Source organism: Oryctolagus cuniculus, chromosome X, assembly GCF_051225735.1.
Source record: "Oryctolagus cuniculus isolate XC-2025 breed Fujian yellow rabbit chromosome X, ASM5122573v1, whole genome shotgun sequence".
NCBI lineage: Eukaryota > Metazoa > Chordata > Mammalia > Lagomorpha > Leporidae > Oryctolagus > Oryctolagus cuniculus.
The window spans coordinates 45,094,069-45,114,171 of NC_142888.1; the positions used below are offsets into that span (position 1 = coordinate 45,094,069).

The 20,103-nt window shown below is 50.0% G+C and overlaps 2 protein-coding genes across 5 annotated transcripts in view; one reads left to right on the forward strand and one right to left on the reverse strand.

Moving 5' to 3' along the window:
* Positions 1-20,103, forward strand: part of ZC3H12B (zinc finger CCCH-type containing 12B) — a 547,765-nt gene that overhangs the window by 466,875 nt on the left and 60,787 nt on the right. The gene's annotated exons all lie outside the window — the stretch shown is intronic.
* On the reverse strand, positions 151-19,973 carry LAS1L (LAS1 like ribosome biogenesis factor). Of its 4 annotated transcripts, XR_011385315.2 has the most exons (14): positions 19,631-19,973; positions 18,792-18,917; positions 17,749-17,818; positions 16,883-16,964; positions 15,586-15,858; positions 15,296-15,342; positions 14,330-14,439; positions 12,463-12,548; positions 11,608-11,814; positions 11,135-11,282; positions 8,392-8,507; positions 5,888-6,432; positions 2,418-2,568; positions 151-494 (listed from the first exon to the last, which is right to left on the reverse strand). XR_011385315.2 is itself a non-coding variant. In XM_070066355.2 (13 exons), the coding sequence occupies exons 1-13, from the start codon at positions 19,819-19,821 to the stop codon at positions 377-379; spliced, it is 2,154 nt and encodes a 717-aa protein (XP_069922456.1). In that variant the 5' UTR covers positions 19,822-19,973; the 3' UTR covers positions 151-376. The 4 variants fall into 4 exon arrangements, 3 of the variants coding, with proteins under 3 accessions (XP_069922456.1, XP_069922457.1, XP_089180906.1); XM_070066355.2 differs by lacking the exon at positions 8,392-8,507; XM_070066356.2 differs by lacking the exons at positions 8,392-8,507; positions 18,792-18,917 and having other exon boundaries at positions 19,631-19,956.

Below are 20,103 nucleotides of genomic sequence, written 5' to 3' on the forward strand. Positions count from 1 at the left end.
GGAATCTAGTTGTAGGATCAGGGCAAGGGGCCTCAGGATCCAGTTCCTGCTCAAAACCCTATTATGATCCCATCCTCTCTGGATCTTCCACAGGAAAGGGAAAACTACATTGATATGCCCCAGCACATACTCCCTCATCTCACAAACATATCAAAACAACAGTTGCCTGTTTATTGTTTTCTAAAACAAAACAAAACGAAACAAAAAAAAAAAAACAAAAAACTCAAACCATACTCAAAATCCCACTGGAAAGTTGAGTTGTTGTTACTGAACCGAGCTCTCACTCAGGTTGTCTCACGGAGCACAGGGTGCAGTGGACGGGGGAGTGGGCTGTTGTCCTGGCAGAGCTGGATGATCACTTGCACCAGGACAGGCATCAGAAGAGTTGCACACCAGTTTTGATCCTGTGCATCTGTGCCTGGTTCCAGTAAAGGCGCTCGCACTTGCCACTGCTGCAGTTGCTACTGCCGACATCACAGTTCATGTTCAAGATGCTGCAGAGAAAGTGAGGGGTCAGTGAGGGAAGGAAGCAGCTTTAGGCTTGGGGGAGGGGCCAAAAGTGCTTGACTGGGGTGTGTGTACGTGCGTGCATGCATGTGTCTCTGTGGGAAGGGTGGGGCCTGAGGCCCATCCTCCTTCCTGGCTTTATAATGAAAAGACTGGAGCAAATCTGAGAAACAATTTCAAGTGGGACCCAGGGTTGGCTCTGCCCTCCCCCCTTACTTGAGGTAGGGGAAAGGGAAGGAAGAGTGGAATTTCTGAATGAAGCTTTATGCAGAGCCCCAGTGCACAAACCAGACTAAAGCAGAGCTGCTAGGGTTGAGGTAAGGGAAGGGGCCCTTCCCCAACCCACCACCAGGAAGATATTGAAAGTGGCTCCCTCAACAAGGCCTCCTCTCAGGAACTTGGGGGCCCAGACGACTCTGGGCTGGGTCCTTCCCACACCCAGCAGATGGTTAAGAGGCCCAAGGCCAGGCTTGGGCAGTAGGGCTAGGCCCAACTCCCCTCCCATAACTGTAAGATTGTGCTAGGGAAACAACTACTGACTGCCCTCCTTCTCCCTGGCTCAGAACACTCTTGCTTCCCCTACTTCCTGCAGATCCAACATCCTTCCACCTGGATGAGGGTGACAGCTGAGAGCAAAGCCATCATCTTTTCCTTCAGGCAGATCCAGGGTTACGCTACTGCAGTAGAAAAAACCCTTAGATGATCTAGTCCTATACCCTCCAACCAGCCGCCATCTTATCAACAAGGCAACTGAGGCCCAAAGATGAGAAAGGACTTGCCCAGGGCCACATATTCAAGTCAGGGCTGGAGCTGAGACAAAGAGCAAGGGTGGGTGTGCCTTGCTCCAGCGGAGAAGTCTCCCTTACTACAGGGGTTCTGGAAGCTGAGCTGAATCAGCTTCTTTCCTGATTTAACAGCTCCACCTGCCTATACTTCACCCTTGATACCCTGGTGCTCATCGAGCCAGCCTTACCCAGGGCCAGGTTAGTTAGGGCTGAAGGGAGAGGGGATGTCTTTCTCAGACAAGTGAACCTTACTCCCAACTATAGACTACCTGGCTTCCGCAGCTGCCTCCTCTCTTCTTCAAGAGGCCTGCTGCCCCCTGGCTTTGAGTAGAGTCCATGACATAGCTTTTGACCTGGCCTTCTGGGGTCCCTGGGTTCTTGAGCCCTCTCCCAAAATGCCAGATGAAGAGGGGCTCATCTCCCAGGGAGCAGGCACACAGGGGCCCACAGAGGTCTCTGGTACTCAAGGATTTTCCTCATCACAATGGCCCAGCATTCTGGAACATACAGGCCCTCTGGATGAGCTTTTCTGTTACCAGCATAGCCCCTCTGAGGGTTGCTTATTACTGGCCCCCTGATGCCCAAGGGCTCCTAGGCCCATGGTCCAAAGGCAAATTTTGGGGGAGAGCATGGAGTCCTGCGTAGGCCTTGCTACCACGATGCACGGATAGTGCAGGGAGGCTTACTGATTACCTTGTGCACCTTTAGACAAATCCCTTCCCCTTTCTGGGCCTCAGTTTCCTTGTCCACAAGAACATGAAATAGATGGATTATAGCATCTTGTTCTTGAGCTTTTGGGAGTGGTGGACCTGTAGAGAATATTGAAAGCTACGGATCTGTCTCCTCCCAAAACACACACATGCACATGTACACATGTTCACTTAGACTAACTGAATGCAATCTGAGAGTAGTACCAAGCCAGCTGTGTGTGACTACTTTACTGACTCCCCACTCTAGGGCAGGGTATCCTGGGCAAGGGCCCAGCCAGTGACTAGAGTTTATACTTCACTGATTTAAGCCGGCAGGGACAGCCACTGCCCCTACCCACCCCACTTGGCCTCCACCTCTCCCCTCTACAGGTGGCAGAGAAATGGGGTGAGAAATCCTGCTCCCATGGGCACTCACCCACTCTTGCACTTCGGGGGTTCCACCCGCTGCTCTAGCACAGGCTGCTCCAAGAGATACATGGTGTCATATTTATCCAGCAGCAGCTCAGCCGGGTCTTCAGTCTGACCTGGCACTCGGCCTATAGGGAATTTTTCCCATCGTACATCCTCTGTGGAACAGAGACAGGTGGCAGGAGTGGACTGATGAACTGAGGCTCTGGTGCACAGGCCCACCCACCCAGCCCACTGTGAGGTCACTCAGCACAGGCCATCTGCATATCCCCAGTCTCACTCCTCTCTCACTTCCCATCACAGCCCACTGCACCATGCAGAGTCCCCCACCACACCTCTATCTCTCACACACAGGCATATACACAACTATAGACATTTTTGTTCCTCTGCTTTCCCCCCATTTTCCCAGGCATGTCCCCATAGACACAGACAACATCTTTAGACCTGGCTGCATCATGGCCTTGAACTCACTCTCATCCCTATTTCCCTGCCTGTGGGAGAAACACACACACACCACAGAGGGTCTGCCTATCCCAGAATTCCCACAGCAGCTCCCTTCCAAACCCACTGCTACCTATCTGTATGACTTAGATTTCCTCCACACCTACGTGCTAGCCCCCTGACGTACTGCAATGCCACATTCTTTCTTAGAAGCGGCTTTGCCTGAAGTGATATACATACACACCCACACCCTCACCCACCTCTGGGTGGACTCTCTCAGAAGTAATATACACCCCTTGCCCCCAGATGCACAAAGAACATCCCTCCTCTAGGGAAAGGCTGTCTCCACTACACAGCCTGCCCCTCATTGCCACCCAAGTATACACACAGAAGCTCACATACCAAGCCCTCATTCAGTGAATGTCCCCGGTTTCATACCTCGCCCTGCCTCTCACACCTCTCATTCAGACACACAAACCAGAAATTCCATCCCTACCTCCACACACGTGTACACGCACACACAGATGGAGCAATGGCAAGGGGGGAGGGAACGACTTAATGCTCTAGCCCTTACACATTCATAACCCAAAACCCTGCCCTCCACACACATTCCACTTTAGGTGGACCATGTCATTTAGCATCTCCGTCTTCTCACTTATACACCCTTCAAACAGTACCATATTCATTCCTCCCTCTCCATGCTTACACAGATGAATGCAGTGTTTCTGAAAAAAAAAAGCCTTCACTAGTGAGCTCCATGTAGATTTTGTTCCTGGCCACCTGCTTCTCCTTGGTTCAGTGTTCTCCCTATAATAATGCTCCTGGCATTCTGTAAGGTATCAACTCTGGACTGGCTCTTTAAAATATATTTTTTCATTTTATTTATTTGAAAGGCATGGGAGGAGAGAAGGAGAGAAGGGGAGAGAGAGAGCGAGCGAGCAACCAGTATAGAGATCCCCATCTATTAGTTCACTCCCCAAATGCCTGCAATATCCAGGGCTGGGCCTGACTAAATCAAGCAACCCAGAACTCTATCTGGATCTCGCACATGGGTGGCAGGGACCTAGCTATTGGAGCCATCACCTGCTGGAACTGGAAGACTTGAGCCCATGCACTTGGATATCAGACGTGTGCATCTCAAGCAGCATCAACAAACTGCACCAAACTCTTACCCATGGACTAGCATTTTCTTTAAATTACTTATTTATTTGAGAGACAGAACAATAGAGACATCTCATCTGCCAGTTCAATCCCTAAATGCCTGCAATGGCTGGGACTGGGCCAAGTCCAGAGCGAGGAGCTGGGAAATAAATCAGGGTTTATATGGGTGGGACATGATTATTAGAGTTATTACTGCTGCCTCCCAGGGTCTGCATTAACAGAAAGCTGGAGTCAGGAGCTGGATCCTAGTATTGAACCCAGGTACTCCAACATGGGATGCAGGCATCTTAATCACCAGGCTAAAAGCCTATCCCTGGACCAGCTTTTTATATAACCCAGAGGTGCCCCTCAAGAAGGGCTGTGCATCTGGCTGCCCACTCCCTACCCCTAGCTCTTACAGGTTATACCTATCTTGATGCCCAGAATCATGCACAAGGGTCATTCCCCTCATGGGTTCTGTTTGTCACTGACCTGACCATCTTCCACATTGCTAACATCCCCTACCCTCCGTCACTGTCCTTACCTCTAAACTGACACTCTTGTATATGGACCCTCAGTGACAGCACAAATACACAGGCCACCTCTGGGATGGCTGTCTCACTGTCTGTTCCCAAGCCCTTCCACAGGTCCCTACCTCTCATTATTGCTACTTCTTTTTTTCACACAAATACCTCTTGGCCCTTGTGGGTCTTGGTGACACTGCCTCCTCTTCCAAAAAATATACACGACCATGTATGCATGTATACACAGCTGTACTACTGTACATTTAGCAAAGATTTCACGATGACTTCTCCTTTCACTATCCCACCCCCCACACACACACAATTCTGCTTGTGCCAATGTGCCTTTCACTAGTTTTAAAAACTCAAAAACACAGCCCTCCTTGCCTTAAGGTATTTGTCAACATGCCATTATTTGTCCAGCAGGTGCAAGTAACCCCACCCTCCCACCCACCCACACAGGGACACAAATGTACTCTCCCACCCCTAGTACTCAGGGCCTTAATGCCCTAGCCCCTCCACACCTGCCTCTACACAATGACACAGACCATACCTTTCCCCATAGGCTTATTCCCTGCCTCCCCACTCATTTTCTCACTCCTCATTGTGCTCCCCAAACACCACACCCAGGCCCCACCGTTTTCTCTCCCTACTTCTCTCATACTCTAGCACATAGGCCGTGCTCCTGCCTCTACTGTGTGCATACACACACATAGGCTCCCACACACATCACTGTTCTGTTACTCCTTCTGGGTCTCTGCTCACTAACCTGTGAGGGCACTCAAAAGACCACTCAGAAAAGCAGCTTGCCACTCTCACATCACCAACTGTCCCTGCATTCCTCCCTACTCTACTTTGATAGCCCTCCTGTGTGCTTCACCTAAATTGTACTAGTCCTTTTCTTCTCTTCAGATCTCACTTCCAGTTTCTCTGACTTAATTCCCTGGGTTTGTTCTTTCTAATACACACAGCAAAATCCTGTCTTACCACCAGCCAGCCTCTCTGTGTAATCCACTCATATATACATAAAAAGCTCTCTCACTGTCCATGAATGACATGTGCAGAATCATCCACATACACACCCTCCCTCCTCCGGCCTTCTCTTGCCTATGCGTCACTGCCCAGTGCCCACACCCACATACTTTCTCTACATGAAGCAGCCAGCAGCCTGATGGTGGTTCCCGGAGCTCACAGGCTCCATCCTAAAGGAGAGGGAAGCCACGTGTCATCCATGTATCAGGCTGCCTCCCAAGCTTGCCTCACCTCCACTATGCCCTGCTACTTTCCATCTCTTCCCTAGGATGAAAGGAAACCTCCAGAGCCAGCCAGAGGGAAGAAATTGGTGTAGGATGGAAGTGGCTATCAGGCGTCTTACCTGAGCTAACTTGCCATGAAGAGCCTTGCAAAGCTCCTCTTTTGTGGGCCATGAAATTGGCAAACTCGAAACCGGGAGATTCCTGCAATATAGTGTAAGGTGCCACTTCCATTCCTTCCTCCTCCTCTTCGTCCTCCTCCTCTTCGTCATCTTCATCATCTTCATCACTTTCACCCTCCTCTGCTTCCTCCTCCTGGTCATTTTCCCCTTCTTCTTCCTCTTCCTCCATTTCTTCTTCTTTCTCTTCCCCCTCTTCTACCTGGTCTTGCAAGCCTTTGTCCTCCTCCTTCTCTTCCTCTTTGACATCAGTAAGGCTGTCCTTCTCCTCCTGCTGCTGGGCCTTTCCTTCAGCCCCACAGTTGGAGCCAGCTGGTTTGAGGATGGACTGCAGGCTATCCAGGGTGTACGGAGACTTCCCAATGGGGGAGGGCTCAAAGCCCTCCAGCTCCAGGCTATCTTCTCCGTTCTGGGTATAAATGGAACAGAGGCGCAGCAGCTTCTCCTGTTCCCCTTGTGGTAGGACCTGCCCCATGGCTTTGAAGACGCTGAGCAAAGGGAGGGATGGGGTAGGTAAAGATTCAAAATCTCAAGTCATTTCATACCCTAATACTCCAGAGGGTGTGGACTTGGTGTCTAAGCTTCTAGACATGCCTTTGAAAGGCAGTGCAGCAGAGCAGAAAATACAGAAAACAGGACCACTGGACCCTGAACAAGCTCTGGTTCCTCTCTGTACCTTATTTCCACGCTCAGTAAAATGAGGACAATAATGGTACCTATCTTAATAGGGTTGTTGGGAGGAGTAAATAAGAAAGCTGACATTGAATGCCTGGCACAGTGCCTGGCACATAGTGGGCATGCAATAAATGATAGCTCTTAATCTGCACTGAAATGCTACATAAATATGCAAACTAGCCAGTAGGTCTACAGGGCTGGAGATGAGAATGGCAGACCCCTCTCTCCGCTGGCCTAGTGGAGCAATCTGTCCAGTGCTCCAAGGATACACCTGGAAGTGGGCTGGGCTCCTTCTGCACGGAACACAAAGTGCCATCCCTGTGCGGGAACAGCTACAGCCCAGCCTGGGATGGAGGAAAAGAAAATAAAAAAAGCAGCCGTTGACAAGACAAAGCAGGATGTGGGAGAGAGGCCAGATGAGCACTGTGGACCTACCGTGGGCACCATGGGAGCCGGGGGAGGCAGAGAGCACAGAGGGCAGGTGAGAGCAAGGGAGGGCTTCGTGCAGGACCAGAGACAAGAGTGAGCACACCGTGCTGGGTGCGGTGAGCAGCCTGGCTGGAGGGCAAGGCCTGTGCTGAGGAGCTGTGGGAGGAAGACAAGGCTGGGAAGGACGTGTATGGGGGGGGCGGTGCAGGGGCGGGGGTCACCTGCCAACTCTGAGCACAGGTGAAGGCTGCTTCTGAAGATCACCATGGTGACTGTGTGGAGGACGCCACGTGGAGGACAGCCTGGGCGGGCAGCCTGGAGGCAGGGAGCCTACCCTGTAGCCACAGTTCAGGCCAGACTCGGTGAGGGCTGGCCTAGGGTACCAACAGTGGAGATGGAAGGGAGAGAAGCTGTGAGGGACAGACAGACAGACAGAGGGCAGGGCTTGTGACGCTGGCAGGGCTCTGGCAGAGGAGAGTTAAAGATGAGGACACGGAGCACACACAAGACGGGGCTCACAGCAAAACCACCGACACACACAGAGCCGCTGGGAAGGAGAACTCATGGAGGGGGAAGGGGACGAGCACCCCTCACAGGGCCACGCACAGAACCTGGCACCAACAGGCGCCCAGGTCCTGCCGGGCGTGTGGCTGGGAGTTTCCTTCTGGGTGTGTTGAGACTGAACTGTGGGCAGTTCCCAGGGGGAACGTCTGCTCCATGGGCTGTTTGCTGTCCAGACGCATGTCGACTGGTCACATACATTAGCACAAGCAAGGCCGGGGGCTAGTGGGACCGCCACTGAGAGACCGGGGGACCCTTCTCTGTGGGGCTAATTTCATATTCCAGGAGGACACTGGCTCAAACCAAGCTGATATTGGCTGGCTGGAGGAAGCGCTTGAAAAGCTTCCAGCTTTATTAGAGGAAAAGCCAGAGAGAAACTCTGGCCTCTCACTGCGATCCATTAGTGTAATGAATAATAAATATCCCCATGCATCTGATACTGGCAAGACTCCTTATCACTGATGTTTATTATTACCCACCAGCTATCTCGAGCTGCCTAGTCTGACTGCTAAGGTGCAGGGCTGACAGGAGTTCTGAAATGCACCTCCTTCCTTTTATGAGCCTAATGACAGACACTTTCTGCAATGGTACAATCTAGTGGGACATTACAGAAGAGCATGGGACTAAAGACAGGCTATCTAGAATCTGGCCCTAGCTCTGCCTGACTTGCCACATAACACCTGGGCAAATTCTCCCTGATTCCCAGTCTGTGCAATGGGGAGATGAACACTAAATTTACTGATTATCTGGGGAAGATAGGATCTGTGCACAAGGAATCGTACCCAAGTGAGCCGCTGTTACTGCTGGCATATGTCGCATCCCTCTGGTCTGCTTGGGTTGGGAGAAGATCTCTGTGGTCCAGACTTCTCCAAGACCAGCAGCTTCCATTCTGCAGGCACTTAGGATTGGAAAGTACCTTGAAGGTCACCTATCCAAGCCTCTCCATGCTGCTCTTTTCAGTCCCCCCACCCCCATTGCATACACATGCCATGTTCCTTCTGGACTTTGAAACTTCCTTTTCGTTTTTCCTCTGCTTGAATTGCTCAAAGGCCTCCCCTGACACTCCTCCAGGCCCTGTGGTTCTCCTCCCACTCTCCCACCCAACCGTGTAACTTCTAGTCTCCAGCACATACATCTGGCAATGTGGCTGTTTGGTTCAATCCCATCTACTGGAGGTCTTGCCTTGACTGTCTACAAGACCTCATTTTTATCTTATGAACACATTATTTTGCCATAACGGTTCAAGAAATACTTCTGGACTCAATAGGGGGACCAGCGGACTAAGAGTCTTGGCATCCAGATTCCCACTTCAGTCATTCCCCAGGCACTGGGTCAGTTCCCAGCTGGCAATGAGAAAGCAGAGGACAGTTCAGTTCAATTACGTTTACTGGTGCCTGGACTTGTGTGATAAGGCTGGGGCACAGATAGTTAACACAGAGCCCTTTCCCTTGAAAAGCTCAGTCAGAAAAAGTGAAGGAGACACTAGGGGAAGTAGACAGGGCAACACAAAATCTCAGATTTGGGAAGTATTTAAGAGTGAACAGGACAGGGTAGATGGTGCCACCACCAAGTAAGCTAAGGAACAGAGGAAGATCACTTTAGAATCAGGGCAGGGAGTAAGCTGACCAATTCTCTTTTGGTCCCAGTAAGTTGTCTGTGGGTCATCCAAGGGGAGATGTTCGATGTGCATAGCAGGCTGAATCTTGGGGGAAGGGCATGGGCTAGATAAAGAAATTTGGGCCTCAGCACTTTGTAGGAACTCGTAATCAACACAGGCACTTCTAGGAGGGAGTAGTAAATAGCATCAATGCAGAAGACAGAGACACTGTCAAGGGCCACTGGATTTGGTAATCTGGAGGTCAGCTCTTGGGGTTAATGCCAAATTATAGCAGATTGGGGAGTTAAGAGAGTAGTATGGAAACTGAGACCATTGAGCATAGACTACTCTCTTGAAATGTTTTGACTGGAGAGGAAAGAGTGACAAGTTGGAGGTAACCCAACAGAGGAATTTGGGGGTGAAAGGAAATTTTGCTTGTATTGTTATTGTTTTAAGATGAGAAAAACTCGGGGATATTCATAGGTTGAAGAACAAGAGCCGGTAGAGCAAGGGAGAGGCTGAGGGAGGCCCCAGTGATGGTGGCAGAGGTGGCTCCAGAGCACAGGTGAAGGAGCAGGCTTTGAGGCAGGGCAAGGCCACCTCTTCCTGAGACAGGCAAGAAGGTTCAGTGCAGCCACAGATCAGTTCACAGGAGTGAACTGGATCTCAGGTCGAGGGGGCCCTGCTGGATGCCTCCATGTGCTCGAGGAAGCTAGGGTAAAATGGGAGAGGGGGAAGGGTTTGAGGTGAGTGGTAAGGGTTTAGAATAGTCAAGAAATGAGAGAAAAAGTGGTCAGAAAAACAAGTCAAAGTTCAGACAAGCAGAAATGAGGCCTACCTAGCCCAAGATTAAAACTCATATACCTCTGCAGTGGCAGCAATCCGCAGGGCTATGTATAGGCTTTCTCCAGCAGAGCTCAGCTACCCAGATTGAGGAGCAGGGAAGCAGAATGGGGAGAAACAATCCCAGCTTGGGTTTTGCAAGTCAGATGCAGCCAAAGGATGGGCAGAGCTGAGGATGCTGATGATGAGTGGCTGAAAGGAGCAACCACAGATACGACTGAGGGGAAGCAAGGTCGAGGGAGGCAGGAAATAGAAAGATACAGGTCTGGATGCAGACAAAGAGCAGATGTCATGAGATGCAAGGTGAAAACTAGAAAGACGAGAGGTGGTGGTCGCCGAGTGGGATGCTGCGAGGTCAGCTTTCAGAGGTGGGACACCTCCAATGAGGGCAATGGGCTGCTGAGTGTAGTGGACAATGGAAGTCACTGGTGAGCAGCAGATGGGTCACCCAAATGAAACAGGTATTGCTCCAGAAAGCAGGAAGAGAATCAGATGCTAAAGGCTTCTATGAGTATGAGGGAAGTGGCTTGGGGTCAGGAAATGATAGAGAAAAGGCAAAGGAGACAACTACAAGTATTTACACAAAGCAGTGCAATATTCAGTTTGACCACAGAACCACAATGGGTTGGGTAAAAGGGATTTGGAGGAGGTTGGGCCAGAATCAGAAAGATCTTTGAATGTCAGGCTCAGAAGCCTGTACTTCAACAGGAAGGCAGCAGAGGGCCAGTGAAGGTTGCTGAGCCACTCTCAGAGGTACACTTTAGGCATGCACTGGGCATGCAGTCAGAAGACCTGGGTTTAATAAAAACAGCAGCTACCATTTATTGTGCACTTAACTCTGTGCAGGCCACTGTGCTAAGCATTCTCATGCTGGACTCAGCCCAGCCAGGTCTTAAGTTGTATGTTCTTTGGGAAGAACACCTTACCCACCCCCCTCCCCAGACTCAGTTTTCCCATCTATCAAGGGGAGCAACTCTGGGTTAGATGTCCTCAAAAGGGCCTTCCAACTTGGCCATTGTAGGGCTGTGTGGCCCTGAGGCTCACGGGGCCTCACTATCTTACCAAATGGAGTTCAAGAGACTTACAGCTGAAGGAGCTGGCAGCTAGCCCAGCAAGGTGAGCCTAAGCAAGACTCAACCACCCGGGGCCAGTCAAGATTGGCAGAGCAGTTGAACAGTCTCCAGTTCTTTCTTGATTCCCATTGGCTCGCGGAAAATTGGCGAGCATCCCGTCCTGAGAGAAGAAAAGACTTGAGGAGGAGGAACCATTGAGCACCCTCCCCCCACCCCGCCAACCTTTTGCCTTGGAAGGTTTGGCTATATCCCTCCCCTTCCTCCTAGACCACCCACCCTATTGCTCCGAACTACTCAAAGCTTTCAAGGCACTTTGCCCTAGAGCAGTTTACTTGGCTCTGGGAAGAGAAAGGAAGAGGGAAATTTGTCTACTGTTGCCCACGGGAGGTGTCTGCCTAGTACTTCTCAGCAGAGAGCTAAGGACAGTGGCAGATGCTGCTGCCTGGGCTGCCTTAGGCCCTCAGATTAGGGCTACTCTGCCTTACCCAGCTTGGTGTTGGCCACAATCAGTTCAACAGTCCATCTGAGGATGTAGGTGGGCCGGATCCCACTGTTGCCCAAGGCTGGCAGCTCAGAGAACAACCTGTCCAGCAGTGCCTGCGTGAAGGTCTGGGAGTGCATGCCCCTGAGCAGAGGCTGCCAGAACTGACAGAACGGCCTTGGCACCAGGATGTCATTCAAGTCCACATTTTCTGATTTATGAGGGACAACCGTTGATGGGGGACAAAGGGGAACACGAGAGCAAGGGCAAGGCAGAAACAGAGTGCAGACATGCACACGCGAACCCCACCACCACCAGTGGAGTTGCCACCACAGAACAGGAAGAGAGAAGAGAGAAGAGAGCAGAGCAGCAGAGAGAGAGAAACCAGTTAGTATCTAGCAAACAACAACTGATTCAAAATAAAGAACAAAAGAAAAAAGAGCTCTGGTTCTAGCTTCAACTTTGTCAACAACTCACTCTGACTTTCGCTCAGTACTTTCCCCCTTCTGGACCTCAGTCTGACCATCTATAACATTAGGATTTTGGACTAGATGACCTCACAAGGCCCTTCCAGTGCTGCTGTTCTAGCTTCCTAGTTAGTGGCTAAACCACAATTGACATGGCACAATAATGGCATTAATACTCCCCAGACCTGACCCCAGCCCACTGAAGCCCCACAACTGCATTATCAGTGTGGCTACCTGTTCTGCTCACACAGGAGAGCTGAGGGGCTTCCACAAGCCATGGGATGGTGGGAAACAGCCCTAGTCCCACAGTCCAGGGCCCCCTAACCCACCTCTGGTGTTCCCACCCAGAAAACAGAGAACCCTAAGGCTACAATGAGGGCCCAGGACCTTACCTTCATACTCAATTTGCAAAGCTGCCAATTGTTCAAATGTGGGGATGAGGAAGCCATCATCTAAAAAAGCATCCAGCACAGCCTCCCTGGAACAAGAGGACACCAATTTATCAAACCAAAGCTAGCAGAAGACCTTCTTCTAACTACCCCCACCACCTCCAAGGCAGCTAATGCCTCTGGCTCAAATATCCTAAACAGCATGGGGGGAGGGGCAGTGGGGAGGAAGGGACAAGGAGGTAAGAATGGGGAGGGAGGCAGGCAACAGTTGGATCTTAGGCTTCAGCCTCCTGGAGCAGGGGTGGAGGCAGAGGCCTGTGAACAAGTATTTATGAAGAACATGCTGATCTAAAGCCCATAATGAAGATAGTAATAGCTGAACAAGCCTCAAAACACCGATAGAGAAAAGTCTCAGGCCTGAGATCATAAGGTCTCAAGTCTTCTAGACTTGACCTCAGTTCCTATGCAGTCTTTGTTTTGCTCTTAACCATTCCACCCCTCCCCTTCTCCCTGGATGCACTCTTTTAGATCCTAGAGGTAGAAACCTCAGGGACTCATTTGCTCTGATCAAATATGACCCACACGCCTTATTACCAGGAACTCCTAGAACTTCGAACAGTTAGAGGAGTTGAAGGAATGAGCTATAGTGGCAACCTCTCATCCCTCTCTACCTTAAACCTAAACCAGCAACAGCAAGCTGACTCCTCCAGAGCTACTGGTTCCCCAGGAAGCACCTCTAGCTGACCTGCTCTAGGGGAAAAAGAGCTCCCAAGGTATCCCAGTGCCTGGAGGGCTGACATCCAGCAGAGCAGGCTTGAGGAGGAAATAGCTGTCCTTCCATCTATCTCCTTGAATAAGTACTCAGAAAGAACAGTCCTTGCAGCCAGCCTGCTCAGCAATGCTGGGCAAACACTATAGGACAGAGTCACAGGATAGTGTTCCCAAGCTGCCAACGGAGTCGCTGCCCACTTTCTACTGAAGGGTGGAGCCAAGAGGTCTGGGCTAGGCAGACATTGTTCAAATACCTTTGAATCTAGTCCTATCCTAAGGATGAAAAGAAGACTCTGGGGCAATGCCAGCCTACACTGTAGGCTTCTACCCAGGCCCACTGTGCCACCTATACCACATACCTACACACTCTGCTGCATCCCAGATGCCTTTCAGGCTCTCCATAGCTGGGAGGGTTTTTTTTTTTTTTTAAACATTGTTTTCTTATTTTTGCCCTGCAGAGGTTTTTAATGGAAAGCTCTCCCAAATCCTTGGTAGCTGTATTCAGTTAGAAAGTCCATATGAGTTAGGGAGGACAGAAAAATGGAGATACTCTTTCTCTGCTTTGAATTGAACTGAGCACTATTTTTGCAAAAAAAAAAAAAAAAAAGTGGCTCACAGCACTGAGAAGGGCCTCCTCTGACTCCTCTCCACACCCCCCACACCCTGTTACATATCCTGTAACAGCAGTTTGCAAGAATGCACTAGCAGTGCTCACCATTTAACTTTTACCTCAAACTTGGACAAGACCTAGTCAAAGTGGTAAGGATCAAGGGCTTTTCCTAGTTTTCCAGAGCTTTACATCTTACTGATGAAGTCTGTGTATCCTATGAAGAGGAGGAAAAAGGGTAGCTGGGGTTGTCAGCTTACTGTCAGAGGGGAAAAAAGGTAGCTGGGGTTGGATGACAGTGGACGTTCCTGACTCTGACCATTCTGACAAACTCCCACTAGGTAGCTGGCTAGGCTGGGGAGCAGAGGATCATGCAGGGTCATAGGGTGGGGGATAAGGTTTATCCTCGGGATTTCCTACAGCAGAGCTTGACAGATTAGGATATGAGACAGATTTCAGTGAGGCCGCTAGCCTGGTTACCTAGTTACATACCTGTTCTCCCATGTAATGCCCTTGAGCTCTGCCATGATGCTTTCCACACGTGGGGACAGGTTATTCCATGCCTTAATGGCCTGAGGTAAATGCCTAAATTTCTCCAACACCTGCCAGCAAAGAGGGTTCCATCAGAAAGTTGGTTCGGCCAAGCAACCCACCCCCACCCCTCCAGCATCCCTTCCCATTGGACCTCAGCACTGACCTTTAGGGGGACAGAGCAGGGCATGCTAGGATGGGCCCACAACTCCCCTACTGGCCCTGTAACTTAGATTAAACTGCCTCAAATACCAGATTTTCTCCTCCTCCTTCACTCGCTCCCATCCCCCACCTAATTCCCTGTGGCTCCCAATTACCAGATACTCATACTGAAATGTCCAGTGGGGGCATTTGGTTGCAGATAGGCAGAGACCCTTGAGCCAAAGGGTGAGGGGAGGCAAATGGATTATGGATGAAAGAGAATCAGGAGACGCAGGTATAATTGCAGTTCTACTGTTAATTATATATATATAGGGTGTATTCCTTTACTCATTCGTGGCTTCTGTTTCTTCACCTGAAAAAAGGGAGGACTGTGCTAAATGGTTTCTGAGCTACCTCCCTTCCTATTAAAACAGCACCCCTTTGAGGGATCTCATCTAGAAAGCCCTTGGGCCCCATCTGTTGGTCAGCTGAGGAATTGCAGGGCTGTACAACTACCCGGTCCCAGTTGTTCCCTACCACCCAGCAGGGCAAATTATACACAAACTTCATCATCTGCTCCCTTCCATCCAGTGTTAGGATCAGCCAGATTGACTCAACTCTTCTTGTCACCTTCTTAGTTCCCCCTCTCTCTTTCCAACAAGTTCCCTCATGCTTTGACACTTTTCTTTCAAATTCCTTCTTAAGACTTCTTTCTCAGATAGCTGGCAAGAGGGAAAAAATGGCTGGAGCAGATGAGAGCACTCCAAGTCGAGGGCACTTTCTTACCTTAAACTGCTCCTCTTCATATGATACCAGCAGATCTCGGGCTCTTTCTAAAAACAGAATGGGGAGACAGATAGGGCAGCCAGCCTAGCTCCCTATTCCTGCTGGGATCCTGAGGCCCTCTCATCTCATTTCTTTGGAAACTAGCCAGGTAGATGGTTTGTGATAGTAATTTTTTAAGCTAGGACTCACCACACCCCAGAAAAAAATACTGAGCCAAAAAAATAACCAATGCTACCCCCTAAGCCTGAGCCCCACCTCTACCCACAGGGATACCTACGATGGACACCTACCATACAGCTCTTTTTGTTTCAGAACCTTTTTCAAATGAGACTCCACTTCTTGGCTGACTTTGTCTTCTATGTCAGCCCCGACATCCAATTCTGCACCTTTTCCATCGGTCTGAGGCTCTGGTTGCTGTTCTGTGATATTATCAACAACTACATTCTTATCTTGATCTTCATCTGTCTCTTCCTTGTCCTCTAACTCCCAGCTGTCTCTCAGGCTGTTTTCCATTTGGCGGCACCAGTAGGTCTTCTGGAGCCAATCCAAGACAAAGTAGCAGCCTAGAGGAAGGGAATAACCAAAGGCACTGCCATAGACCCAGCCACAGATAAAAGCAGTTAGCAGGTCCCAGCCCTTATTATAAGCTCCCAGCCTTATATTGTGAGCATTATGGAAAAACCCCAGGAAAGAGGATTGGCTCCAAGGCTCAAATCTCAAATATCCAGAAGAAGCCTCTCTTACTCTGTGTTATCTCTCTGTGCTTGGCTTTATCCTACTCACCAGCACCTTTCCTAGAAAAAAAACCTCTCCTAGCATTTAAGATGAGATGCCAAAACCAGCAAGGGGCCAGTAAGTAGAACAGACTAGTTTTCACTCTTGGTCTCTGCCAAGTCTTTTCCCTTTTCTACATCTGTTTTACCATCACAAAGGGCTAGGCTATCGAAGGGGTTCTTAATTGATACGAACAGAGAACTCCTGGGTTCATGACACTGTCATTGATGGCTCATGCCACTCAACTCTCCCACCACTAGGGTGAGGTGAGTGAGGCTAACGAGGCTACCACCTCAGGAGCAAGTTTTAAGGATAGGCTAAACTTTGTAATCAAAGTATCCAAACTTTGAGTGAAAACTAGTCTGTTCTACTTACTGGCCCCTTGCTGGTTTTGGCATCTCATCTTAAATGCTAGGAGAGGTTTTTTTCTAGGAAAGGTACTGGTGAGTAGGATAAAGCCAAGCACATCGAGATAACACAGAGTAAGAGAGGCTTCTTCTGGATATTTGAGGACCCAACAGTGCCCTGCTAAGTCACACTGGAGCTTGAAACAAAAGAAGTCAGTAGTACTAACCCTGTTTTTATTTAAAATTTTGATTTTGTTAATTACAGATTTTTTTCACATTAAAATGTTATCTTGACAGCTGAGCTTTTGATGCCCCCTTAAATTTTATGCTCAAGGCAAGCACCTCACTTGTCTTACCCTGGTCCCCACCATGACCCCAGGTCTACCTCCCTTTCCCTCTACCTCAAGTGCCACCCAGCACAGGCCCCAGGGCTTAACTGTAACAGGTATATCCCCTAGGTACTCACCTCTACGGCAGTCATTTATATGGGGCATTTTCTTGTGGGTCAACTCATGGCGAAGTTCAACAATCCAGTCTGGAATGTTCACCTAATTGTGGGGGAGGATGTAAGTATAGAAATTTGAAAAATATTAAACCTAGAATGGACCCAGAAATGAATTAGCCAGACCATCCTCCTCCATCTTACAGAGAAACTGAGGTCCTCAGAGAAGATTTCAGTCTTACTGGCAGAGCCAAGATTAAAAACCAGGTCTCCTGATTCTTTTGTACTACACCAGAGGGGTAGTCTTGAAAATCAGAAAAGGTACTCACTTCCCCCAACCATCAACTACACTCCAACAGAAAAATTCTTATGAATGACCATTAACAATCACCTTCTCCAGCCTCCCTTTTCCCCATCCCCTCTCCCTGGGTACCCTACACCTCCCTTTCTTCCTCTCATAGCTCCTCCAGGAAGCTTCTCTGATGACTGAGAACATGACTGTCCTCTGGGCCTCTACACATTTCATGTTGTCACTCAGGGCAGGAATGTCTGGTATTTTCATGCTGCTAGGCTGAGCTGTCTCTTCCCTCAGATTGTCAGCTCTCCAGGGGGAGGGGCTGTGATTGCTACCTCTTTTCTGTCCCCTCCCCCACAGTGGCCATTCCCAGCAAGCTAAGCAGGCAAAGCCCACTGAGATACCAGTCATGAGCAAGGGAGCAATTCTGCCTCTTTCAAGTTGGAAGGTGAGGTTCTGGGGTTCTTGCTGGGCTTGGCTGGTAGTACTGAGATGAGCTAGTCTGAATGTCTGCCCACATGATTACCCCATGTCCCATTTGGTGAGCCCGCCTGGAGAGAGAGAGAACTGAGCAAGACCATTTTATCATACGCACCTCTTGAGCCAGGTACTTGAGGGGAACCTTGGCAAACTTTGTCTTCCTCTCTGAGATAAGATTCACAAACCTGGGGTTGGGGGAGAAATAAGTGGCACAGCCCGAGGAATCATTTTATTCAAAACACCTGGCTGAGTTACTGACCCTTTACATTTCCACCACCTTGCCACTAACTGGCCTGTCCTAATGATTAGTATCAGAACAGGAACGGCTCCATCCTTTCCAACCTTCACTGAGAGTCTGCCCTGTAGGTACTGAAGCCACACAGGTAAAAAGACATTACTCAGGCCTTGAAGAGTTCAGTCTAGGATAACAAATTGTAACACAATATATTATGCTAGAACAAAACACTGCATCAAGTGACATGGGGAGCAGTCAAATGATGGAGAAGAGAACAAGGGAGGACCCCCAAGGCAGAGAAGGGGAACAGTGTGAGATGAGAAAAGGCTTTGGCAGATGACAAAGCTCAGAGGCAACTTTTTTCCCAATTTGCATGAGACAGCTAGAACCATCATGAGTAGTTCTGTGAGTCAGGAACTCCCAGCCCATGTCTCCACTGCCACAACTCAGCAGCCCTCAGTGTTCAGGGAGAAATGAAGGGAAAATGGGTGATGCTAGGTATAGACAGGGGGAGGGTTGAAAAATCCACAATACATTCACAGCCAAGGCCAACTGAACCATTCAGGAAAATTCCTCCAGGTGAGGAGTTAAAGGGGAAGAAAAAAAATATCAGACTGTCAAAGCTGGAAGAGGCTGAGAGAAATCACGTGGGTTTGAACACCACCACCATCCCCATACACATTCCAAGAAAAATGGAAGAGAGCAAACTTTCAGGAAAAGGAAATAAAAAGAAGAAAAGTGTTGACAGGGGCTACCAAAAGCTGTCAAGTCAAGCAATTGCAGGATGACCCACACTGAGGACACAAAGAGCTTGTGGCTTCAGGTAGCACCAGGAACCAAACTTTGCTTATCACATGCTTACCCCCCCACCCCCAAGCAGGCCACAAAGCCAACCCCACCCCTCAACCTCATGCAGGTCTTACCTGACCAATGCCATGCCATAGAGCAGTCTAAGTTCATCATTGCCCAAGCCACCAGTTGCATCCAAGAGCTTACAGCGTATCAGGTCAGCTGTAGAAGCCACTGCCAGGGGGAGTTCATTGCCTAACCTAAAGGGCCACAGGCCAGCACTATCATAAAGGCCCCTTACACTGGTCCACCCTCCACCTCAGAATCTTGATTGCTGTAGGCTATTCCCATGATAGATTGGCTCAAGAGCACAGGAATGAAATCACCAGAAGGTGAGTAGAAACAGGGGAACGTCTGTGGGACTCGACTCTACACAGGGCATGGGGGGGTGGCCAGGGTAAAAGAAGACCACCGAACTGTCCATCAAGAGTTGCGTGGACACACCCCTTTCATTCACCCGGGAAATCCTCACCCCTTTCAGCTAAAGAAGCCCTTTATCCCTTACTAGCCTGCCCCCCAACTAAATCTTAGCAACCTGAGGCACCCCACTTAAACGTGGTTTTGTAGGCAAGACTCCCTCCACATCTTCCGTAATACCAACAGGGCGCTAAGCTACTCCGTAAACCCGGGATCAGGCCCCACTGCCCGCCCCCCGGCACCCTGTAAAAGGGGAAGGTCACTTTTTGGCGGGAAAGGTTCAACCTCACAATTGAGAGGACCAGGGAGGCACAGCCCTTTACTTTCCATCACAAATGGCATTAATGCCCAGGGCTCGGCGACTTTCCCTGGGGCACTTGGGGGCGGGGGCGGGGCCACAGGCAATTTCGGGGGAGACTGGAAAATAGGGCCTCAGAGGAACTCCACAAAGGAGTCGTAGAGCGTGGAGTAACAGGACTGAGCCCCCCTCCCTTACCTGCTCCTCCACACGGTGATGCGGTTCAGGGCGTACCGCTGCAACTTAGGGTCATCACAAAACAGATAAACTGTCACTTGGTCCCACTCGGCCTTGTTGAGCCAGGCAACCACGACGCTGCGTGCCCACAGTGGCGACAACCCTTCCTTTTTGACGCACTTTCCGTACCACGCACTGCACACGCGATCCATGCCACGGGGACCCAGACCTGGCCCGGCCCCAGATTCCCAAAAACACTGGGCCCCACGCCAGCCCTGTGTCGCGGCACTCCACAGTCTTCCCCTCAACGTGCTACCTTCACTCCAAACCGCCGCCGCGCCAACAGCCAATGGGAGAGAGTGACCCCAACGAAAGCCCGCCTCTCTACGTTAAGGTGGCTAATCGGAACGTGAGAATTGGAAGCTGACCTTATTACGTAAGGATTTACGTCCTCGCCGGCAGGCCGGAAATGTTCTCTTCACAAAGCAGCCCTA